At 39.8% G+C, this 26,871-nt stretch overlaps 1 protein-coding gene across 2 annotated transcripts in view; it reads right to left on the bottom strand.

Moving 5' to 3' along the window:
* GLRA2 (glycine receptor alpha 2) overlaps nucleotides 1-26,871 on the bottom strand; it is a gene marked incomplete at both ends in the record, with an annotated part of 121,329 nt that overhangs the window by 22,133 nt on the left and 72,325 nt on the right. For both annotated transcript variants that reach the window (XM_082277533.1, XM_082277532.1), the window contains one exon: nucleotides 5,339-5,488. In XM_082277533.1, coding sequence (XP_082133659.1) covers nucleotides 5,339-5,488 — 150 coding nt within the window. The remainder of the gene's footprint in view (nucleotides 1-5,338; nucleotides 5,489-26,871) is intronic.

Raw genomic sequence — 26,871 nt, 5'->3', positions numbered from 1 at the left:
AGAAAAAGCCATTCAGACTCGGATTCCTGTTTTTCACAATGAAACTCGTGTTTGAGCTCGCTCAGTGAGTTCCAAAAATAGCTAGGCAAAAGGGCTTTCCTTGAGCACTTCCATTATTCACATGATGCGGCACCTTACATAACGCGGAGCGTACACATCCTCCCACCGAATGATGCGCACACGGACGATAGCAGGCAAACATTCCCACCAGGGACAGTAGTGCCAAGTGCTTTAAAGGCAAAGTCATGCTAGAGGCACTGATTTTTTTTCAATGGGCAACTCTAGAAAATCTTAGAAAATTATTTGAGGGATCTGACGGAGGGATTTCAGTATGATTAAAATGATAGAGACGGCCTGTTAAAGCTGGTGCTACTCAATGCATACCTCTTCTCCTTTTGAAAGATAGAAATACTGTATTATCTCAGTAACGTTGTTTGCGCATTTGTGGTACTTGCTTCACCACTGGCAGCTCCATCCAAAGGCCAACAATTCTCTGCAACATTCGACCAGGTGCTTCTAGCTTTGCTTAGAGGAGTTACCCTTTGCTTCTGTAATCACTTAGTCCCACTCCCAGCTCTTTCATTTGAAAACACCATTTGTGCCTCCCTTTGCTAATCTGCATGCATGTGAACCCCCTTGGCTGCAGCATTGTTGTTTGTATTGCTCTGTGTTCCCTGCACATGGGATTATATCTGTCACATATTCCAGCTGCACAATTTTTCATTCAAGATATAAAGTATTGCTTTTAACACTAACAGTCCCAACTTAACCCCCAGTCTTGGTCACAGTGGTAACCAGCACACATATAATTTAGGAAGTCATCTTTGAGATGACGATATGAATACTAGTGTACTGCAACTTATTTTGATTACTGATCATATAATATAATAATTACTGTTTTCAAAAAGGAATGATTGAACTGTGTAAACAGTTCTGCTTCCCTGGAAGCCCATCATTTTGAAAACTAAGAAATCACATTTGGTTATTAAAAATCGTATTTTAAAAAGAAGTTAATTTCTTCCAAGTGATCTGGCACCATGAAAATTCAGATTTTAATATAACGAAACTTCACTACATCCTCAGTACCGTTAGACTCATGGCTTCTGCAGCCTGTAATCTCTCTGTGTATCATGATATACAAGAAATAGGCAACCATTTCTTTCAGCAATCAAGTATGGCTACTGATGGGTGTATTTAACTTGAACAGAAAGACTACATGAACCTTTAGGACAAACTTTGAATGCTTCCTCCAAGAAAAACTGCATGGGGAAGACAGACAGGGTGAATAACCTGAGGATATAGGGATTTAGTCTGTGTAGAAGATGCCAAAAGGTATAGAAATCTTTTCAAATGGTTCATCTGCACTACAATTTCTGGATGTTTCACAATACAACCCAGACTTTTCCTAGAAAAACATTAAGAATTTGATCTTTGACTTAAGAGATTTGATGGTCTCTTAAGATATCTGCTTTCATGCAATGGTCTGAGGGTTGCAGCCCTAAGAAGAACAAACCCAGCAAAAGCAATAACAAAAGCAGTGCCAGAGATGCAGGCTTACAAAACTGAGAGCAGGTATTTTCTTGTTTTGTAAATCAACTTGCAAATCCAGGAATCATGGCCAGGTGTGATTTAGCACCTTTTTTCTCTCCCTAGATTAGCACTAAGTGATGCAGTATAGATATTCAACCAGACCCTTACACTGTCTTCTCTTGACTGTGACTTACATGTGCATTCAACATAAGCTTTGATTCAGTGAGTAATACCTCAGCAAGTCAAGTTCCCTGCTTGTGAGGCTCTTTGTGGCACCACAGCCTCTATTCCTATGTTCTCTTCTGCACATAAACATCCTTCTCTTGAGCAGAAGAGGACCAAGTTGCAACCATGGCAGCATTGCTCCAGAAACCTCTGCCTTGCTACATCTCCTCTGTTGACCTCTCAAGTGTGCGTCACTTATGTGATGGGAGTTCTCCAGGGGAAAACAATGCCGGAGCAGCTCCAGCTCTTAGGGCTCTGCAGCAAAAGCACTGCAGCGACATGGCCCCTCTGTGTACTGCCCTGGTGTCTGTGTAATACACAATATTCAAAAGGAAAAGAGAGGTTTCTGCAAGCTTCCCTAAAGGAGAGAATAACCACAACTTACACAAACTTTAGCTGGACTACCAGCACTTTGTGACTGGTGAGACATGCAGCACTGAGTACTTACTTTGACTGCTTTTGTAGTTTTATGGCATCAGCTTTTCTGTGGCAGCATACTAATACTGGTCATATCTCCTAGAGAGACCCTGATTTTTTTCTTTTTATATTCAGTTTGGTATATGTGCAAATATGATTATTTCTACAATAGAAAGTACCCAGAAATTAAGGCTCTCTTCTACTGCTTGCTATTGTAGCTCTGACTGTGAATGATTTATTGTATTGTGAACACTCTATATTAATTTTGCTGTGTAAGATGAACTGTGGGTTTTGCTTTGATTTTGGAAGCTACTAATTCCCTTTACAATGTATAAAATTCACTGAAATCATCTGCATCTTGTAATCACATGACTTTACAGAGCTTGATCAAAGTTAGAGGCCCTTTACAGCTCAAAAGTGACTCAGACAATGTTTTTGTTCTGGGAAATGAAGTCGTGAAAGATTAAAATCCCAGTCCCATTTTATTTAAATGAACACATTTCATTCCTCAGCCACTAGTAGCAAGCGACGACCTGCACGCTAAGCTCGTTTTTTTTCTCCATCATTGATTTTATTACCTCCACAGCTCACCCGTAATCTGGATCTATCAGCTGCTATCTTATTGCTTCTGATCTGCTACATGTTACACTGTGTAAAAGATTTCAGCCTCATGGCTCGTCTCCAAGCAAATAAAAAGAAACCAATGAAATACTTTTTTCATTCATAGCTATTCATACTCCACTAAGCAGGGTTCAGGACATCATGATGAGGAGGGCTGCAGGTTGACAGTTCAGGAATAAATACCACACCAATAAAAATGCTTTTTTTTTATACATACCAAATTCTGTTGGAATACGCTCATCTGAAAGATGACACAATGTGGGATTTACTGTCTCAAGGTGTTTCCTATGGCCCTGTCCCCCCACCCCATTCACTCTATCTTTACACAGGACCAAGCTATTGAATATCCATGCACTTCCCTTAAGAGGTTTGGAATAGAGGCGGCATAGCCCAGCCACAGCAAAAAAGCAAGAATAAGGATGGGCCATAAGAACGTACATGAAACTGCTGTTCATGCTGGGGACAGTACTGTGTATTTTGTGGGGGCATTTAGCAAAGAAAATGCAAGAGACTGCTAGTGATGCCATCAAAATGATCCATTTTGCTGATTTATGACATCGTTGCACATACTAAAACTCTCTTGCTTTCTCTTTCTCACTACAGTTTTACCCTCAAACTTGAATTGCCGATCTGATTCACTGTCCCGTAAGCTGATGACTCTTTGCTCCGCAAGCCATTCATGCGCCGCATGGACTCAACGCTCTCATTCCCAACAGTCATAGTCTGTGCCTGTCCCCAGAGTGTCAGCATAGATAGCAGCAGCAAGAATGGGAATACCACAGCAGCAACGTGACGACACACACACACACACACAACAGGCAAAGAGAAGAATGGCTTGGTTAGAGAAGACCATCATGCAAAACAGTGAGAATCACTTCCAAGGCAAAATAAACTGAGAAAATCGTGAGAGACAAAATCAAGTAGAGATGCAGAAAATACCTCCTAAAGAAACTGCCTTAGTAACATTGCTCCCTATTTTGAAATTCATGCAACCAGATTCATAGGGAAAAAGCAACCCTATGCAAATGGACAAGTGTCTCTTACTTGGCTGCATATTTCCTTGTATTTAATTAGGTCGTTACCTATTTTGCAAAGAATCCATGCACCACCTGGCTTAGGATAAGCACAAGTCTTCTGATGATTTGGTTTTAAATAACTTTCTTTTAATAGCCACCAAAATAATAGTTTTCGAAGAAGATTAAGGACCACTTCCATGGACCAAAATCTCATAAGCTTGAGTAATGTCACTAGATACTGTTACTTACCAAGGATGGCTTCTTACCTACTTGTTCACCTCTAAAAAAGACCTTGCATCCAAAAATGAAATTACAGATGCCATACAGAAGCTTCTGCTGCTGCCATGCTGGGTTTGAAAACAAAGGCTTCCAGTGACAGTGCATGTGGTCTGTGTGCCTGTAAACAGGCAGGCATCTCTCCTTTCTCCTGTAATCTAATCTTCATTGGAATCTCAATTCATCTGATAATAATATCAAACTAGAGAACAGCACTGGATTGCTTCCCAGAGCATCCATCAAATATTACATTAGCTACAGAACATTTATTAGACAGACCTGTCAAAACACAAATGCCCTGTGCCAGTGTTGTCATCCCTCTTGTAAAGGAAACCATTATTTGTAGCTTGAAGCACTCGTGCAGCTCAAGCAAATATTTACTTCACCTAGCAAATGTATATGTACAGTTTACAGTTCCCACATTCCCTAGATGTGGGAATGATCATGACTGGACTAAAACTCAATTTAATATCTACTCTTGTCTTCCCATTAACTGAAAAAAAAAAAATCCAGGAGAGATGGACAGACGGACAGACTTCTTAAAATTATTTCTAGACTGACATCTAGGTTACAAGCAATCCCCTCTTCTACATTTCAGTCACTGGCATAAAATTATGTGAAAATGACACTCACAGATACATCTTTTGCTAAAATTTTGAAGTTTACATCAGTGGCAATCTGCGAAATGATAGATTCCAGAGAGGAAACCCTCCTAATCCTTTTCCTTTTTTAAAATGGCTGTGTTTCCTGGTTTCAGCTGGGAAAGACACCAGTTGCTGGTGGTCTAAAAGCGAGGGCAGAACTGCCAAATATTGCAATTGGCTATCCTAGGGAATCTCCCATGTTAGCATAGCTAGCTGAGGCAGCACTAGAAAAGACAGGCATGTTCTGATGACAGCACGTCTGGATAATACTGTTCCTCTTTCTATGTCATTGCACCCAACAGTTCCTTATCCACTGGTGGTTCCACATAGCAGCACAGTATTTGTAGAGGTCCAGCTGCATCAGCAATTGCACAAAGAGAAGAAAATTCTTGGAATTGGTGACCAATTACTGATGTTCAATAACTTCATGAACTGCAAATAAACCCAGCAGCCAATTATCAGATCTTTATCAAGGAGCAAATCACTCAAAAGGAAACTTTAGAATGAGACTCTCCTGCAAGGGCAAGAAGAAATGAGGCAAGTAATCAACTGCACATGAGCAGGGCTGTCAGGGCAGACCCAGTCACCCCAGGTAAAGAGCAGTTGTACCTTGTTTTGTCTTCTTTGTCTTCTTCGAAGCCTCAGAAATTCTTTGTGCTGCCGTGATACAAAGTTGACTGCTGCATATTCCAGCAAAGCAGCAAAGACAAACAGAAGACACACTGCCATCCAAATGTCAATAGCTTTTACATAGGAGACCTAGAAAGAAATAGGACACAGCATGTTATATCTCAAACTACTTCATTAGCTGAAGATATCGATGCAAAAAAACAAACACATTTTTGCACAGCATGAGTTCCATGAGGTGGTGTTTTTCTTGTTCTGTGTTTTGATTTGTTAATTTATTGGCTGATAACAAATACATAATTTAACTATTAATGAAAACTAATGTCCACAAGGAATGCACAAATGAGCTACTGCCTTTAGGGAAAGATCAGGATTACTCTAACAAAATACAAATGTTCTTTTAGTCCCAACCAAAGTTTGGAAAAAAGAATACAAATACAAGGTGTGATAAAATACCTGTTGAAAAACAATTGTAGAAAGTTTATAGGTTTCACCTTTTTAATTTTTTATTAACCAATTACCATATTGTTTAATTAGCTATATTTGGTACCCACAACCTCAAAGTAAACTCAGGGTATTCTATTGTATGGGCTGATACCACTTTACCAATTAAATATTCAGTCCTAGCTGCTTGACCTTTATCCAACATCTCTATAAGAAAAATAAATCTTCATAGATATTATCTACTAAAAATACCCAAATACCAGCTGCCTCTGTTCTAGTAAAAATCTATTCTGATTTGAATTGACTGGTCCACAATAAAATCAGATATATTACAGCACTGCAATGTTACAAGACTTCTATCGTATTACCCTGGGCCAAACAGTAGCCAATTAATGAGCTACATACTATGTACATCAAAGGTACATTCTCCACAGGTGTGTTTGGTCTCTGCCTTTCTTTGTAGTCTTGCAGTTTTTAGGCAGAAATCTTATGATTAGGCAACAGCAGGTTGTCTCTGTTGTTGGTATTACCTCCTGAGTGGAATTACAATGATCTGACTTAATGTCTACGAAGTACATGTGAGCTAGTTGCATAAACTACTTTGACATAAATAAATGAAGGAATGAAGAAGAATGGGCATATCTAGGATGCAATGCATGTGAACAGTTTTGCATGTCTTCTCTACAATGAGATTAATAACACCCAAATAGAGTTTCTTCTTCTTCATGTCTGTGAGGAGGAGCTTAGAACACCTCTGTAAGCAGAGGCACCCAGGGCTTTACTCAGTTGTCTAAATAACAGCATCACAAACTGACACATTCGGTACCTAGTGCCCATTTGCAAATGCAGCAGAGCACAGACCTTCAGTATCTCATATTAACCAGTCCTCTACAGATATCTCAGATACTCAAGGTCACCTCAGTTCGGCAGAGACCCACGGCACCCCCACACAGATGAATCAAGATAAGCAAAATGGATTGTACCTGAACCTTGAAATATTATAAGCATTTGAATAATACCCTGCAGGCCAAACATGTCAATGCAGTCAAAACACATAGTGGTCTGAAAAGGCTGCAGAAAAGGATTTGTTGTGTTCCTAATACTCATATTCAGGAGACCAAATCTCCACATTGGAAAACTGCACCTCTACCCTTTGCATACACTATTCAAAATGACCTCGCTCTTCTGGCTAGACAACCATTTCATGATGGAAGGAATCACACCTCTATCAGTGGGTTTTGCTTGTATTTGCCACGTGCTTGAATAGCATCATTTTTCAAAGTCCATAGAACATCTTCTGTTAATGTCAAATGGAATATACTGCACTACATGCTTCAGCAAGCAATATGAGCAGAGGAACTGGTTTTAAAACACAACAGAAAGGATACAGAGCTTCACCCTGCAGATCCTGAATGCTGAGAAGGACATTTTGGAGGAGCCAAGCACTGTTATTCAGCCTGCATCAGTGCCTTTCAGTAGCAATAGTGCAGCTCCACATGGCAATGCCCAGCATACAGCTCGCATAGGCTGACATGCAGCAGGCTGAGGTGGCACCATGAATCTGTGCCTTTCAATTAGATACACAGCAGGTAAGTAGTTCACTCTCCCACACACAAAAAATTGTACAAGTTACATCTTTACTGAGCAGCTGTGAAACCCAGAGAAAACTCAACAATGTCCCAGACATTCTGTGCCACAGGCTGAGGCGCAGTAGGAATCAATTCACTGTAATTTGTATAAAATGCAGCTGAGTTTAGATTGTTTGTTGCTTTCCTTGAAGGGCCAGCTTGTTTTCCTTTACAAATGTCCTTAGGAGATGTATTAGACATGCATAAACAGCTGGACTGTGCTGCCAGAGACAGCACAATGCAGGGAGCTGAAGTCAGAAGAATCAGCACTTCTGACTGTGCAAATCCTGTCCTGGTGGGCTTAAAGCAGGGAAGGCAAAATGATAAAGGAAGCCCTGAGTTAGCCATCCTGCCACTTACACTGTGCTGCCATAAATGGCATCCATATAGCTGCTGAGCCAGCTGGATTGTTTCAACTCCAGCCTGCTGGGCTGGAATCAGAGAATCATGATATACTTGGCAGATACGTAGCTTGTTCTATTGTTTGGCCAGTGCCACACCGTGGCACAGCTTTAAATGAGAAAACAGAAAGGAATTGCTTCCAGCACCATATTAAAAGTAAATAAATGGTAACATCTTTCAATGAGTAAAAGATGACACCTTTGTTTTCAAATCAATTTAGTTTACCTATGAATCTCCCATATGTACAGAATTGTGCTGCTAAAAGCCTGAAAACATATGGAATCTTCTGACATGCTAACAGAAGCTGGAGTCTGCAAAACTGAGTAAATCATGATAGCATAAACACATCCATTGCTCAGGGAGGTTCTTCCATCAAACTCAAAAACAATGGTATCAGCTAGGAATTTTTTCCCCAGATCATAGTATAGCATGAAAACTCATATATTTGTTCAACTTAAAGGCTTATAGCATCTGCCTTGGTAAGGACTCATCAAACAGTACTGTATCTCCAGCTTCCCTAACTACCATGTCCATGCTTCATGCTCCATGGTCACTACTGGGTACATGTAGGACTGTGCAGACTGATTTTTTGATGGAGGTTTTTTCTCACCTAACTTAAAAAGCACTATGTGCATGTGGGGATTTTTTTTTCAATTAATGCTAAGAAACAAGAAATTTTAGGACAAAATTCTTCTAAGTGGAATGTAGATATCTGCACTATAGTCAAATAAAAAGTACCCTAAAAATGCCACTCTCACCTTTTTGACCAAGACTGGAGTTCTGGAAGGCTATTTCAGGTATACATGTATGCTTGATATACACCAACTTTGGCTAGATAAAGCCTATGAATTATCTCTGCTAGCCAGTACCTTGATGTAATCCTAATCAGAGCAGAGCAGAACAACAGAAAAGACCCCACATAAGCCTTATGTAATAGAGACTGTTACCTGAGCATTTGACACCTGTCCCATAATTTCACTTGCAGCACAGAATCCAGCAACAATACAAATTCCAAGTTGACATTATTAAGCTTGCATGTATAAAATGAATAATTAGGTAGGTTTTTTTTCAAAGGGAGGCCTTGTAAAACTTCCTCTGAAAAGCCTGTAACACTGACAGCATACTGGCTCCATTTACTATAAAATACTTATAGAAGTGGATATTTGAAAACTCTGCCTTCTTCAGCATTATCATGTTCAGAAAGCTCAATAAGATTTTCTTGTCCTTTTCTTTCTTTAAATAGCTGCTCCATTTTTTACTGCATGTTGCCAAGCTTCCTCCCTAATGCTGTTTGGGAAGAAGGGATTTAATGGCTCCCACCAATAAAACCATAAATTATATCAATTATTCAGATGCTTTGTAAATGTTTTAGGGCCGGCTAATGAGAGAACTTTTTCAGAATTAGAGTTGTCTGCATCAGGAGCCAAGTATTGTAAGGCTAAGCATAGTAAATCTGACAAAGCTGCTTCTTTCCCTTCATGATTTTCCTCATTTGTTATTTGGCCATACCCACTATATAAAAAAGACCAGTTTGTTCTCTGTACAGCAGTGCTGTAGCATCAATGATCCCAGTGAAGTTCCTGGAAATGAAAGTACAAGAAGAATTACACTGTTCATGAAGGACTTGCAGGGATTAAACCTTCTACCTCTCAAGCTCTTTTTATTTTATCACCCTGACTCTCCCACAACTCTTGGACCCCTTTCAGCACATTGCTGTGTGTCACCACTAGAATGAAGAATGCTTTTGTGGAGACAATCCAGGGGAAAACATGGTCATGGGTCCTGCAGCTCAGCAGTTGCCATTTGTTGACATTTGTGAATCAACCCAAATGTGAGCTCTGTTTTTGCTACAATGCCAGTCCCATGAGAATCCGGACAACTGCTTTAACTCTCTGAGTCTGTCAAACAAGTGTAAAATGGAAATAAAGACACATCCATCCTCTCCCAGGGTTCTGCATTGTGAAAGTAACTTCAATATGAACCAAAAAGGACTCAGTTTTTGTTAAAAGACATATATCCACTTATTTTGGTAGGTGGAATCTTATGAAAAAATATCTTTTACTCATTATATGAAGCCCCAAACCTCTGTTTTTACACAATACCATATTCTAGGCAAGGTTTTTTGAAAGAATAAAATTTTCAGCTACCATGAAATCTTACAATTTGAAATTAACTTCTCCAATGCATTAAAATAAACTCTTGGGGAAAAAAGGTTTCAGAGAATTTTTCAGATTGGAAAGGTGGAAATAGAACAAAGTATCATTTTAAATCAAAACTGAAACAAAAGTTACTTTAAATGAAAAGTGGGAAATTTTCAAAACAAAACAAGAAACAAGCAAGAAATAATTAATTTAAACAGGGTAAAAAAATTTCCTATCCTCCCTCTATTATTCAGATTCCATATGAAAGTATTCACCTAACTCAGCAGGGATTCACAAGTTGTTCCAGCCACCCAAAATTGCCTTTTTTTAGTGAATAAACTATTCATCCAAAATTTTTTGCTCTATTTCTATTGCTGGTTCTGCCAAGTCATGAGATGCTAAACCTCCCACTCACTGCTGATGCAGAAATAAATGCTGACTGCATTCAAGCCAGGAAATGTAAGAGAAACATTTATGGTTTGTTTTCCCTTCAAAGATAAAGGGAAATTTTCTTCAAGTCTTTGAAGAAGATCAGTGAGTTAAGGTATTTCCAAAGATGTTCAGAGAGCCCCCCAGGCAGGGGCCAGAAGAGGTGATCACAGGCATGTAACAAAATTCACTAGTAGGGCTAATAGCTATCTTTGTTGTCCTAACCAGGCCAAGATGCCAAAAATACAGACCTGGTTTGTGAGATGTCACAGATATCTCTGTGCCAGTTCCATCCAACTCCCACTGAAGAGAGAAAGCAAGATGCTCCCCAACTTCAGAGTGGGGCTGGCCCCCAAGAAACTGCAGGAATTATCCAACACTCTGCAGGACATGGCTAACAGGTGACACAGGACTGTGTTACAGTACATCCTGCTGGATGTAAATAAGGGAGGACAGAGCAATAACTGCAACCAGAGACTGCCATTTCTTTATATCATCTAACTATATTCTACATGAAACATCACCAAAAAAAGGAGTAAACTTGTCTTCCAGATAAAGTAAAGCCACTTTAGAAAAGCAATAAAATATTTCTTTCTAACATGGGTAGTGTCATTGACACATTTTGATCTTTCTTCTCAAATGGGGTATTTTTACCTTTGAAAAATGTAATACCATGAATACAAAATCAGTTAGCAGATTGGTGAAGCCAATACTGCTTGGGGTTTTTTTCCGAGGCCATATGAAGTATTGACACACTCATCATGTGTCATTTTGTGCAATCAAATGTTGTAGTTGCCTTGTATTTCCCATTCCTGACAATTCATTCTTTCTGTACAGTAAATTTAAGACAAGACGTAGCACTTCATCCTGCTTGAGCAGGGAGCTTGGACCAGATGACCCCATGTGGTCCCTTCCAATCTTACCCATTTTGTGGTGCTGTGATTCAAAAGCCCTCAACTTCCCTAAAAATAGTATGATTATTTTGCAGACAAAGAAAAAGAAGTCTGAGTGATAGCTTAAGGCAGTTTTTCTAACCGAGCACGTTACAGCTGAGAAAACAAAGGCTTGTGATTTGGACTGATAATGGGGCTGGTGCTCAGCTTGGGAGCAAACTGTGAGATTTTCTTATACATTAATGATGCAGGGACAGGCTGATCTTTGCCACTGAGCATCAAGTAACACTAATTGAAATTGTAACCACGGTCAAAAGCCCACTTTTGCACATTGATAGTCAAATGCATGTTGTAACACTTCTCTCTAAAATGACAATAAAATGGAAATGTCTCATATGTCAGGAGTTCAAGGCTAGCTCAGACCACTGCAGAAATAGTTAACAAGAAAGTATAGAAGTGAAATGCTAAATTATTTGGAAACTGGAGATTCTGGTGACCCCACCCGAGAAGTGTGCTGAGTTCATGCCTTGTAAATAATGGTAGAGTACAACTAAGATTGAACAGAGCCTTAGCCCCCTGTGGAAACAGATTTAAACTATAAAAAATGAGAGGGAAAAAATGCAATTTCCTCTGCTCATTATTTATTAGTACTTTGGCATGCACCAGAGCACTGCTGACTTTTCTCATTGCCCTGATCCTGAAAAACACTGGGGAAGAATAGGATGGGGACACCACCACTCCCCCCAGCTCAGCCACATCCTTCCCACTATGTGCAAATAGGAATTTGTGGTTCTTGCAACTCTTCAGCCTGGATGCCTCTCTCTGCCCTCTTGGTGAAAAGATTCTGGCTTAGCTGGCCAGTAAGTATGTGCTCTACAGTAGTGTCAGACACCAAGAGGCACCTCACCCCACCCAATGTCATGGGCAGAGGCAGTATTGTTTGGTCAGACTTCAGAGAAGCCAGTAAGACCCACAGTCTGTGCTTGACCTGTCCCAGCAATAAACCTGCAACACCAAACATCAGCTTCTCACCATTTGTATTCTGCACATGTTTGCTCTTTTCCTTGGTCTCACTTTGTATGTTTTGTCTTCTTCTGTTTTCAAGAAATCGGTCTTGAATAAGCACTTACAACCATTTGATTAAGTATTTTTCTTTTTTTTCCCCTTGAAAACCAACCAGACTTCCAATAAAGCTTTCTACAGTCAAAGGGAGAAGAAATATTCCTGCCCCACAAAAACCTTAGGACTCTGTGCTCACAAAGCCCCCATAGGTTATGACAGCCCCACCATCTGAGCATATCTCAGTGCCCTCCATTTGGATTGCAAACAAAGCAAGTTCACATTGGCAGAAAGAACATAAATAACACCAATATTTGTCATGTTTCTTGTGCATGAACCAAAGAAAGTAATCAACAGATCGGTGAAGCCATGGTGATCAGTTTACAAAGGTGACAAATAAGGATTGATGCCTCTGCTACAAGGAAGCAGCTTCTTATTGCTAAGTAATTGGAAGACATTTATCACACAGAAACACCCCCACATATAAGCTGAGCTCAGTGCAAATTGAGAATTATATGTGGCCGCATTAAGACACGGATAAAAACATATCCTGTCAGCCCTTGCAGACAGATGACAAGTCAGTCTTGTGTCTCATTTACAATGAGAAGATTTTGGCTCTTCCTTCCCAGTGAAATCAACAGATAATATTTCTTTAATGTTATTAGATGCTCTCTTGAATACTTGGACTCTAAGTGGTAAATTTTTGAGTGGATAAGAGCTTGGATAAAAACAATCACTTAGGAGAAAAAAATGAGAAAGATTGCATGGTTGCTAGCAAGAACCACTGGCAGAGTCTTTGAACAATGTCATTAAATTCATAAAGAGAGTCAAATGCTGATACTGACCAAAGAAGCAGTTATATTTAAGATTCAGTGTGGTATGTATCTGAACACAGCCAGAGTGCCTACTTCTGTAAGGACAGCTTCTCTGCTGTGATTATGCTTTTCTGAATTTTTTTTTCTTTTGTTAACTCAGCTTTAGAAAACTTTTTGTTTGTAGATCCAAAAGTTCTTTAACTGCCTCAGGTGAAAAGTAATATTCGTTCAGCTCAGCCACAGCCATGCAGGTTCAGTTATTGCCTTTGCCATCCAGTTAGGAAGAATTGCACCAAATTGCATTATTCACTGACCTTTGAAGAGTTAACTGACTCTGTGCATGACTGTTATCAAATAATAAGTCAGGATTTCATTTTTGCAGCAACAGAAACAAATCTCTTCCTTCCAAGTAAAGCAGGTAAGGGTCACAGAAGTGGCATATGTCAGCATAGCTACTGTGATGAATACCAAGAACATGTGCACTAATATATACATATTCTGGTATTATTTCTCTGTTGGATAGCGTAAAATTGTGTTAAATCTCAGGTGACCTCAGAACATTCCACAACACATTCTCTATGCTGTATTTCCTATTGTAGTCACAACTAAGTGAACCACTAAAAGTGATCCAATTCACTGAACCAAACAAAAATCTAAAATTAGAAAAGGGTGCCTAGGGTAATATAGCTTTTTTCTTCCACTTTTGTTCTCTGCTGTTTGTGAATAGAGAGTTAATTTTCCAATTCTTCTCTAAGATTGTACTCCTAAATTCTGGATTTCCTAGGACTTTCAGCAATGCAATCTGGTGGGAAAATGCATTTGTTTATTTTTATGACTGCCAGTCTCTCTAGATTAGAGATGGGTAGATCAAAGTAATCCTTTGGTCAGAGAAAATTGCCTTATCAATAATAAATATAAGATTAGACTAAAAAAAACTGAGAATGGCATGGGTCATTACATTACTCAGTAACTCTATATCCTTCTTCTTCGACTATTACTTGATCAGTTACTTACTATTCCTGAGCCACTTATCATTCTTATCTTAGCATATCTTCTGGCTCTGGATTCTGAATCGTTTCTTTCATCTGATTAAACTGGAAGGGGAAAAAAATGCTTTTTATGTGGATCATTTAAGCAATTTGTAACTGACAATAAAGGTATAATAAATAGATCTGTATATACAGTCCATGAAATTTCTATCTTATTATTTTCTATTTCTTCTCTATCTTTGAAAAAAATGTTTTAAGATGAAAAATAAAAACATCTGTAAAAACAGATCTTGAAGCTGAGCTGATATCAAATAAAACATAGGCTCTGGCAGGATAATATGGTCCATTTCCAATTTTAAGTGTGAGTGAGTCACATTTCATGTACAGTAAAGCACTTAAGGAAATGCAGAATTGAAAGAGGATGTACAATGGGAATAATAGAATATGGCAAAGGTGAAAATGTACATTGAAAGAAATTGATGGTCTGAATATTAATAAACAGAAAGAAAGAAAACGGGATAAGGAGGGCAGGTTAGAGGAAAGGAAATGGAATTCAAATAAAGGGGAATGAAGAGCAGCATTTAGCAAGATTCACACAAAGATTTCTTTTTTTAATTTAACTGAATCAGTTCCCATATTCTAAAGGGATCAGAGCTGCCACATTAATGTAAATGTACCTATCACACCCAAATTAGCTTAAGCCTGTAGGCTCAGGACCTGGGATCAACACTGCCTGTGGTGAAACACAGGTTGTATGCCCAGACCTCTGTTTTTCACCTCATTGGGATGGTGGAGAAAGCCAAGTGATCCATACTTTCCCAGGGACTCTTCCAACCAAGGATCTGCCTGACCCACTCTGTGGATCCCACTAACCAACTACAGACCATCAACCTGCACAACCTCTTTTGAAGAAAACTCCTGGGCCTGAGGGCTCCTGGAGCACCAGGCTTTGTGATAGAAACAGACCTGCACAGTTTGAAACTACTGGCATGTACCTCCTTCCTTGTTTTTCCTAGTCACATTTTTTGAAATGTAATGATTTTTTTGTCCTCTTTTCTGTAGTACTTCCTAATCAAGATCTACCTGTCCTTTCCAGACAGAGATATCTGACCAATTGACATTGTTAGGTAAATTATGCTTTCAATCCCTTTGTGGAAGACCAGCCCTGGAACAAAAAAAAGCAGGAAAAACCTGCAGAGGAACACATCATTGTAGGCTCCCTTTTGTGTTAGTGTGGAGCCACCAGGAACACCTGCAAGGACTCACAAGGCTACTCAAGCACAGAAGAGACAGAGTCACCTTTCATGTTCATTTTCTGATGTAGATTTTGATTATTGTAATAACTTGGTGATGGGCTGCTGCACAACTGTATCCCTGGCGATTCAAAAGACAAAAAGAAAATTCTGTTGATTTAGAGTAAAGATTGGTTGTCCCAAATCCTGAACCTTTGCTTCCAAGCAGAGCCTTGTACTAAGGTTTTGTTTGCAGCTATCATGTTTTTCACATGATTTCATTTTCACCTGAGCTATAAATCTAAGAACTTCCTGAGTTCTGTAAGGTTAAATTGTCTCCAGGACTCTTATACCAAGAGCTTTGTTCAAAACAGTGTCATCACACATTTCACTCAGGCTGAGTGAAATCATTTTCAGTCACAATAGTTGGGAACTTAGTGCAAATATATAATCAAAGCAATAACTAAGAACACCACTGCTTCCCACTGAAAGATGTTTGTGCAGAAGCCTTTTAGCCATGCAGTGTCATGTATGGAGCACATCTATATTCCCTTCTCAACTTAATTTTGAGCCTAAGTACAGGACTTTCATAACAGGAAAATTGTTTTCTGAAGTTTATTTGATTGCTTAGCCTGAAGACCAATGTTTACTCCTATAAACTGCTCTTTTTTCCCCATCCCTTTTCTAAAGCCACAGTGGCTGTATTTGCTCTGTACAGTCTGCAGCTGTACTTAAGGTACCCAGAGACTCTCCAAGGAGCCACACACCACGAAGCACCAGCAGTGCCCACAACACTCAGTACCAGTGACAGAAGAAGCCTGGAGTACAGATGGAGAGCTCTTTGAAGGACAGCACAGGCACCTCTCAGACAGACTGCTGGATGGCCCTCAAGGTTCAAAGCACTGCAGCACAAGTAAAGAGAATGGTTTTCATGTCAGCCTGATACCACATGCTCCAGGCTTGTTGAACTCTGTTGTCCTGTGGCAAGCAAAATCTTGCTGCCAGCATGACTTCATGATACTGACAGCTGAATGTTCACCTTATGGAAAGGCTGGAGACAACCAGGAGGAGATAACAGTCCTGGAGGGAGCTACTGAGGATATCACCACTGCTCCGTGAAGATTCACACTGAAGATTGCTCATCTCTGCAGGAAGTAAGCACCAGACAATTTCTGATTTTCTTTTTTCTATTTGCAACTTTATTTGAAAGGGTCTTGCATATGATTTGTTGGGTTACATCCTTTTCACAAGAATGGCATTATAATCAATGGTATAGTCCTTTTACTTCTCTTGGTGTGCGTGTTTGTGTGTGTGTTCCTAATTTGTGTCACATACTGTGTCAGTAAAACAGTAAATAGGTGAAGTTGAACCACCTACAAGGAGGAGAGACTTCTGCATCCTTGGGGAACTGCTAATCCTGCTCAGACAGAGAAGGTTCAAAAGCTTAAATGATATGGGATCTGGAGAAACTGTACTGAGAAACTCTCAGAGATGATAAACAAAACAATTTCCTGAAAGCTCAGGGGGGACCAAACTGAGTTTTCTGCCACTTAAAATCATGGGAATGGCTGTAGCTGAGGACACACTAGGTGGGAGGAGGGCTGTGCATGAACTTTTGCACTCCTGCTTAGTCTTATCTAGTTGCTCTGACTTCTGTTCATTAAAAAAAAAAAACAACAAACTTTTCTTGTTTGATTCATGGTCTGATGAAACATGGGTAATTTTTAAGTTCAGCTAAAACTTTTAATCTCTTGTGGCATCTCATTGTGAGAAGAAGATGAAGACATCCACTTCAAAGCCCTGGTGTGGGACTGTTCCTCTTACAAAGTCACAGACCTGGTGCTCCAGAGGCTGCTTTCTGCTGTCCCTCCAATCGTGGGGACACCTGGCACAGCCACTGCACAAGCCCAGGTTCCCCAGGCTGGGCACAGCTCATGTCAGAGGTGGGAGAGGAAGGGAAAAATGGAACAGCTTTTCTGACTCTCAGGCAATTCTGGCATGCTCAGCTGACTCGTGTAACTTAAAAGAAGCTGCAAAACCGAGTCTGCCTACGCAAGAGAAGAAAACAGCCTATATATAAATAACAACCTATATAGCTTTCCCCCTGTCAGTTCCGTAAGTAGCTGGAGAAGAACAAAGCTTTGAAGTGAGTCATGTTACCCCCCAACCCACCCCCGGTCTCTCTCTCTCTCTGAAAGTTCTAAGGAAGCTCAGAAAACACATTGGTCAGAATTTTAAGTCATGAAGCTCAGGGTCAAACTATAACTTTTTCAGGAGATTTTAATGATCTGCCTGAGCCAGGAATTCTATCTGCATAATTGGAAATGAACATGTGTCTTTCTTGAACCATTCTTTAGGCATTTGCATTACTGGTAAGTCTAAGGTAGTAATAGCTCACCACCAGGTTTCTTTCCAGCACTAAATATTCTTACAACATGGGTCTGTTCCTGCTACTAACTTAAATGTAGGACTGCACACCTACATCATTTATATCCATGTGGTCATTACAACCTTCATTTCCATTATGACTCAGCACATATTACACAGATTTGACTCCTATTAGATCAAAAGATCTGCTGGTCCTGTACAGAAGCCTGGATTGTATTCCTGTGTTACCCAGTATTCATGTTCAGTATAAATAAATGAATCTTTTGAAAAATCCTCCCTCTTAATAACTCTAACCTCACTATCAAGTTTCTGAGGAGAGTCAAACATGGCTAGAAATACAAAGAGACACACTTCATATTATATTTAAGAGCTATTTTTCAATTTGGTAACTTATTAATAGACGTCAGAAATTTCACTTGCACTTGCTCCATCATTATTTAGAGCTGTGGGGAAGTACAGGGTTCACCAGCCTTGCCTGGCTGGTGAACCCTGTACATGTTTCTCACTTTAACTGACATTTAATCACTTGCAATTATGGTGGAGATACAAAATAAACAAACAAAAAAAAATTAGAGAAATATTTTACATGGAACATCACAAGTTAGCAGAGAATAGATTGCATCTAATGAGACTCAAAGACTAAGGAGTATTTCAGGTTACAAGTATTTCAAAAAAGGAGTATTTCTCTGCCTCTTTCTTCTGAAAGATCTTAATGAAGAGTCTTAAAGAAGCTAATCCACCTGTTTCTCAACGAGTATGTGCAATGTAGGGAAATATTCTTAGCTCCATTTTACAAATAGGGAAATTAAGGTGTGTGTATATGGTAAGCAGGTTTTCTGCCCAGGTTTTCTGGAGGGGCCAGTGGCAGAGCTCTGAATGAAACCTTAACCCATGTTTTAGAGTTCAGATCTATCAGATCTGTAACTCCATGTTTTAGAGTTCAGATCAATGTGGATCCACATTGCTGCGTGCTCCACAGAACTGCCAAAACCCACAAGAATTTTCCTGAGGAGACTCTGTATCACCGCCATACTACAAATGGGATTTTGCAAAAAATGCATATCTGTATCACTGTCAGACACATCAGGAGGAGAACGGGAGATAGACAGGGAAAAAATGTGCAATAATAGTGCCCACTCCTTCTTGGCTGCTGCTGTCAGCTTGGTTTTGGACATAATAAGAAGCAGTGAAGAGAAATTAAAACAGACTTAGGTTTTTTTCAGAGTAGGCCATACTCATGGGTAAGGTGGGAGGAGGGCAAGGGAGATGTTCCAGCCAATGCAGCTGCAAGAGAGATTTTTGCTTAAGTTGTCAATACAATGTTTATTTTGTAAACATATTTGTCAATTTTGCAACGCTTACTCTGCCTAAAGGGTACCTTGAATCTAATGTTATTTCAGCAGCCATGACTTTGATTGATTGCACATCAGGAAGCTTAAGTGCAGAAAACTCCTACACAAAAACACTTTAAAGCGTGGAAATTAAAAGTTAAAGGCTGCTTTTTTAACATGCTTTGTGTGCCAGAGGAGCCCAGCCCCAGTCTGAACCGTGAGGGCAGCAAGGAGGAAGGGCATCACAGCCACTCAGTCCTACTCACACAGGACATGTCCTAGGCACAAACATTACATTAAGTGGTGTTAAGGTGGGAGGGGAGCAAAAGAACGGAGCCTGCTGTTTCTAACAAACCCTCATCTGTTTAACATCCCCAGCTGTCAAATAACTGCAGAAGAGCATAGAAAAAGCCACAAGCAGGACCTGGTTCTCCAACAAATATGCTCACCACATTTCTTTTCATGCACATGCCATGAAAATCCATCAGTGCCATTCAGTCAATATTAATATGCTTTTACCAGAGGAAGGGGTGCACAAAGCATCCTCAGGAAAATCTTCTTATCCTTAGTGAATACCATCAGAGCTGCCCTGCACAGTTGGCAGCAGCCATTCCTTCACAGAATGGTCTCCACAGAGGATCTACTGAGCTCTTGGGAAGCTCTCTGCATTCTTATCTGAGGGCTGTTATTTTTTGAGTACTCCTCAATATATCTTTAGAAAGGCTGAAAGTCAACATTCCTCTTGGCACTGGTGTTGCCATGCAGCAGGTGCATTGGCACTGATTTTCCATTGCTACAATAAAACCTCACAATCTCTTTCCTGAGGAAAATAAGCCACTTTTACAGGGCAGGTGATTTCTCATGGCTGCATTAGGTCCAATGGCCTGTAAAGTAATTTGCTGTATCATAGTATGTTCTTTTTTTCAACTCAACTCAAGCGATGTTCCCCTCTTGGCCTTAACAATCCAGTTCTCCTAAGTATTTACTCTTTTCTTTTCCACCCAGTAGCTGTACAAAGGGATAAAAATTAACTGGAGGGGAGTGTTTATTTCATCTTTCCTCTCTATCCAATCCCTTTGATCACAGATACAGAAAAGATCTAAGTGCTTAAGTCCAAACACTTTGCCCTTGTTCAGCTGCTGCTTAGCTCTGGAGATAACTTAAGTTCAGTAGGTCCTTCACTGTTCAACATTTTCTGGGCAGCTGAGTTCTTCTCATGCCCAGAATCCCTCCTTCTGTGTGCAGGGAGGTATCTAGCTCCAACCTGGGTCAAACATGATTCAGGAGCTACAATGAGAACATACAAGGACTGTGCACAGGAGTTTATTCAGAGTCCACCAAGCACATACTGACAGCCTCGGGTCCTTTAAAGAAATGCCAAAGTAACTGCAGGAATAGTAAAACAAAATCTTGCCAATCTTTCTGTTGGAAGCTTTGTGGTACTGGCACTCATCAAGGAAGAGGGAAATACACCTTAAATGCCTTCCCAAGCCTGACAGGGTATTAGTGCATCTCTTCTACCTCCCACATGTAGAGTAGGCCACAAACAGGGCTGGGAAGAGAAGGGGTTGTAAAGCTCAAATGGAACCGTTCTGCTGCACAGAAAAGAAAGCAAAATTCCTGAATTTTGTTCCAATGAAAAGGAGAAAAGGAGCTATGCCTTAATTGCCCCTTCTATATTGTCACTCACTGGCTAGAATGAAGAAGCAGTTTATTTGATTGCTAAGTTATTTGCTGATTGCTAAGTTATTTGCTGTCTGTTCAATTTGCAACAATGCTACAGCTGCTGTCTGAGGAAAGGTCCTCAGTCATGTGAATGATGGGCACAGGATTCAGCTCACCGTTTGAACAGATAGGGAGCTCCATGGGAGATTTCAACCCATCTGCTTTAGCTGTTGATTGGCCATAGGGATGAACTGACTCTCTGGAAGTATCCATTTTTGCCCACTGAAAAGGGAATTATGATAAAGAATACCTGCTGGCCAAATCGATTTGAGAAACCAGGTCACGCATTCAAAGGGGGAGGAAGGAGGGAATAGAAGTATAGGGGAGAAGGATCCAATTAAGTTAACTTGGGGTTAAATTCAGAAACTAGAAAGTCATAGGGTTCTCTGATTCATTCTGCCCTCCTTGCTGTGAACAGTCTTTTAACCAGAGGATAAGTTCCCATGTTTTATACTCATTTGTCTATCTCCAAGGCTTAGCAGAGACAATTATTAAAACACATTTTGGAAAAGCCTTTCAACACTGCCATTTATTTTAAATATTATTGTTCAATCACTGATTTCCCTCTGGTAATTATGCTGTATTTAGGCTTTGGAGTTTTTTAATCAGTGTTTTCCTGTGGCTTGGGTGTGATTCCTGTAGAAGCCTTGTAATAACCAAATAACTAGGACAGTCTAATCTAATAATTTGTGCATGCATATGATGTTCAGAGGGATTATTAAAGTTGTTTTCTCACTAAAATATTATCAGCTTAGAAAGTCGAGCTGTTCCAGGCTGATGGCTTTTTATTGCAAAAATGTTTAATACTGTCGTATGCACCAGACTGCAGTTGCACACGTTAATGTCATTTATTCCATTGATTTTGCCTTTTGAAAGGAACCTTCCTGGTCCCTATTTTTGCGTAAAAATAACCTAACAACCAAACCAATTTTGCTCAAATGGAAAATGTTTTCTGAAACGAAACCGGAGTATTTGTTTAGACTAAAAGGTTTGGATAGGCTTTAGTTTGACAGGACTTGTTATTAGCTTAGGACATGAAGCCTTGAGAATTTTCTCCTGCTATAATAGCATTTTATTTCAGGCCCCTAGCACAAATAATTTAAATGTTTCCGGGGTAGAACATAATCAATTTTACAACCAAGATGGAAGTCAGTTCCTTAGTAGTAATTTCCCTGAAGGATAAAAACAGTGATAACAAAACAAACAGGAAAAAAAGGAAAAAAAAAAAAAAAGAAACAGCATGAATGCAAATAGCGTTACACAGACTTTTTTAGACTTTTTTGTTCTGCTGGAGTAGTCTAAATTTCAAAGCCACCTCCCACACATATACTTATATATAACATTTAGAAATACAATACTTCCTTAGATGTTGCATTCATTGTCACACAGTTTGTTCCTAGATATGGAGTATTTTGCTACAGAAATCAAGACTACATAGGTATTTTTCTGCATTCATGATTCATTCTGGACACTGAGAGAAAGACCTGGTATACAATAAAACAGGAGTACAAGCAAAGGGAAAGAGACAAAAATATGGGCTGACAAATGTCAAATACTATTCAGTTGCTTGAGCCACGATATGCACAATATGTCATGACTGCAGCTCTACATGCCTCATATTTCACATTTGAATGATAATCCCTCTTGGTGTAATTGTAGCAAATATAGCCATGCTGCAATTAACATTGTATCTATTATTCTTTCAGTGAATTATCTAAAGGGGTTTTTTTAAGTTTCAGAACCCACACTAGGAAGGCTTTGTTTAATCAGCTAGAGAGACCACAGCAAACTGTGACAAGACTTTCTTAAATTCTCTTAGGAGACAAAGGCTTAACCTGCTGTTCATATATCATTGTTACTTAGCTTTGATTATTGCAGAAATAATGATTTCTGCAGAAAAGTTCAAATAAAGCATTGCTTTCTAACATTCAGTTGCAGCTGAAATGTTGGCCCACTCTTTTGAGTGTTTGTTTAACAAAGCCTCTTGTTGAACAAGGTCAGTAGCAAATGTGGTAGGGAATATGAAGATACTGTCTGGTCCACAGGGGCTCCAGGGAGGTGGGGACTGGTTGCCCTGACCACTCTCACTTGAGCCCCCAGCCCAGTTTGGGCTGTGTCATACCAAGGTCATAGTCAGCCAGGTCTCCTGCATGGACCTGTGACCTGTGTTACAGCTGGCCCTGCCACCAGCCTGGCCTCCAGCTGTCCTTGATCCATTGGCTACACAGATTCATGTATTACTATGCTCAAAACAATGACACTGAAATCATAGTATCCTAAAATTAGTTGGTTTTGGTGGGGTTTAAGATGGATTGCATTAAAATCAGAATGAAATTCAAGAGAAGAAAAAAAAAAAAGGAGTCAGGATGATATGACTTTGATCTCCTAATGTGAAACATACTAGGGGTAGTGATGAACATTTATACCACTTGTAACCTTTACAGGAACATTTATTATATATATATATATATATATATATATATATATATATATATACAATGTGAAATAATTGTTTTTACTGAAAAGTTCAACTGTATCACAAAAGGGGAATGTCAGCAATTTGTTAAGAATATGAACATAGTCTTTCTAAAAGTAGTCATCTGTCACAAATCTGGGGTAGAATATAAGAAGTTCCAAAATAGGGTTATTTTCAAAACTTATTTGTGTTTTCCAGTGACCTTACGGTCACAGAAATTTCTACTGCCAGGTAGAAACTCTTTTTTTTTTTACTTCTTTACTGAGCTCCAGCACAGCAGAGATTTTTTCCCGTAACTCCTGTGAGCCTGACAGAAATCATATGTGTGAAAAGATGTCTTAACTGCAATTTGTAAGAATCTGGTGTAGCTTCTTTACCTGATCTGACATTTTTTGGCTCACTGAAGCTCACTCTTGATCAATGCCACTGGCATTTCTAGACTCATCTTCATTTACAAGTAATGGCAGAACCTCCTCTTTCAATTTCTATCCTTAAGCAATGGCACAATATCCATGATTTTTGGGTACTGATTGTTTTGTACAAGACTAGAGATGACTACTCTGAGAAACACAACACAATATACACATCACTTCTTTGGTCCTGCTCAGACAAGTGAAACAGCATAATGCTACATCTGAGGAGCCTGGTGCTATGGTAACCTGCCTCATGAAGCATCCCTAGGAAGCCCCTTATCTGCAGCAGATGGGAATCAACTGAAGTCTCCAGTAACACACAGTCTCCACATAAACACTCATCGAATCCTTGAGTCAGTGTCCAGCTGCACTGCAGTACTTCAGCTTCACAGTTCACACACTCCAAAATGAAACATAGCTAGATTTGGACAAAGGAGGAATGCTCAGCACCCAACATGATAGATTCTAACAAAGCCAGCAAGGTGACTTCTCACAAGTGGAAGTAACTTCAGTTTTCCCTACATTGTTATTTCACATGTTTTCAATAAGTAATTTTTAATTCACAGTTGCGTATGTATTATGCAATTTCAAACCATTATGTTTTCCCTGTAAAACATGTAATTTCCCTGCCAAAAGGAGATATGAAGAGCTTGAATCCCTTTTAATCCATATTTGGCCAACATGAGAGCATGCTAAAACTCCTAACTACATCTTGTGTCTTACCAGCACCACAGATGAAGAAATGCTGTTTAACCTCCCCCAGCCCCCAGCTGGCTCCTTCCCTTTCAAATGCTGCATTTAAGGATAATGATCTCCGAGCTACAAGAAAGCTTTGGTCCACTTAATACTCCTTGCACTGAGACACAGAGGGATGGGGACACAGAAACCACCTGATCTTGGAGACACAGGAACTGATCATGTGTGGTGGGATAGTTTGGCCACTCCCAAGCTCACCTGAGCACAGTAAAATTCCTGAGCCATCCTCAAAGGTCTTCTGCTCTCTACCAAAATTAAGTCAAATACTTAGCAGACTGAGGTACTGTTTTGTGTTGTTGGGGTGTAAAGAGTAGTCAGGGAGCATGGTCTGAGCAGGACTACACACTGTCTCCCCCATTTGCATACAAACCAAGCAGGAGGGCAAGTAGGATTCGCCTCCCACATATTTCACCCTTTCTTCCATCACTCAGAGCCAATGACCAGGTGCTTATAAGCCATGATCTTGCAAACTCCTCCCCTGAAGGTGCAACAGGCCCAGGCAATGTGTTGAACTGCTTGGAAAATCCTCTTCTAGCCCAGGTCTACTTGGCATGGTGAGCACATGCACCTACAAAATGCCACAGTTTCCCACCAGACAGTTCCAAGAACCTGCATTCTCCCCGGGGCCCTGCAATTTTAAAACACTTGAAATGTACTTGTATTGTGTTTAGCCTTGCCATTTTCACATCAGGGAGCCTGTCAGCAATCTGCTGCGGGGATGGGTCCTGTACAGAAACACTGGAAAATCACCTGCTGCCTTTGTCAGCTCGATGCATAACAACCCCTCGGTGCATAACAACAGCTCAGTGCTTCTTGCTCTCTGGACAAGACAGAGCTGTAGCAGAAGCACCTAAAGCTGTGTGTCTATAGGATGTCTATAGGTGTCTGTAGATACTGGCTGCACCCCCTCAACATTCAGCTTTTCCCTTTCAGGCAATGTTAAACTAGACAGGCAGCCCATACAGTAATTTTGTCTCCTGGGAATGTGCAAACTGGCTTCTGTGTGCCACAGGCCTGACCCAGAATTTTTTTAAGGGCCTCCTCATTGTAACTGGAAATGCTTTAGAAATAAAGCCAGATTCTTTAGTGAGATCGTGATGGAAGACTAGAAAATTCCTGCCCTTTTGTTCCTCTGTGGAGGAGGACAAACTTGAACTTCAGCAATATCATCTATTTTGTTGTCTTGTGGAAAGTACAGCAGACAGCTCCTGGTTCAAACTTGCTCTATTCCCATCTTTAAATCACTCACACTTTGAAAGGATTCTTTTCAAGAAACAAGCTTCATGTTACTATGGGGAAAATTTTAAGAAAGTGCCCATGAAGTAGTGTTCAAAAAGAGTTTTATGAATCTATAACACTCATGTTAATGTACCTTTGAAATACCAAAGTTCGTGGGCAAAATAAAAGCATTTTTTCAGTTTCTTTAACAAAAGGGTAGTCACATTAAGATTCACAGCAGGCCTTCTATTCCTTTAGGTTTTTTACATGAATGCATGTTGAATTAAAAGATTAATGATGGTGTCATTGGCACATAATTTGCAAAAGGCTTTGTGAGATGTTTCTTGCATTTTGTGTAAATATTTTTGCATGGCCCATGTATTCAAAGTGGGTGAGTTGTGGGAAGAGAAAGAGTATGACAACTCTATAATCCCCATACAAAGATAAGAGTAATAGGCCAAAACTAGTTATTCATACCTTGAGAAAGGCAAGAAGAACTTATTTACTCTTAACAAGTCTGATTCATTGTTTTCTGTTCTCTGAAAAATATCTAGCTGAAATGCTTGCTTCAATCATGACATTTTTACTGTGTTCTGATCCTGAATTTAAAAAAGAAGTAAAAATCTGCACATGCTAACAAGATGTAATTTTGCTGGATATCGTGTTTACTCACTGCCTTTCTCAGCCATGACTTTTATGTGCCTTACAGGTAGCCAGACCCTGGAAGGGTGTCTATGCAAGTATCTCAAAGTGTGAGTCAAATTCCAGAAGACCAAAACTGGTCACACAGTTATGTTTTATCAACTTCAGATAAATATTAAAATAACAAGAAATTTTCCAGTTCTTTCTCATTAACTCTACCCTGACAGAAGACAGACTGCCAACTCCATCATTTGGAGCACATCCATGTGTGCCGTGCATACTTACCAAAAATGGAACCGGTTTATCACAATTTAATGATGTGACTAACCTGAATCAACCGAGTAGCCAGTAATTTTCAACATTAACTGACAAGAACTCTCTGTCTGCCACCTATTTAACCATAATTAGCTGACATGATACTGGATGTTAAGTTCCTCAGAAGAGTCAGTCAAGGAGAGCATTGTGTTAGCTAGTTTGATTTTTGGCTCCACATTCAAAGGAAAACTGATGTCTAATCAAGAAAGCACACACACA

This window comes from Coloeus monedula (assembly GCF_965178545.1).
Source record: "Coloeus monedula genome assembly, chromosome: 3".
NCBI classification, from domain to species: Eukaryota; Metazoa; Chordata; class Aves; order Passeriformes; family Corvidae; genus Coloeus; species Coloeus monedula.
Note: the sequence above shows the minus strand (reverse complement) of the source record. Positions and strands in the feature narration are given on the sequence as shown.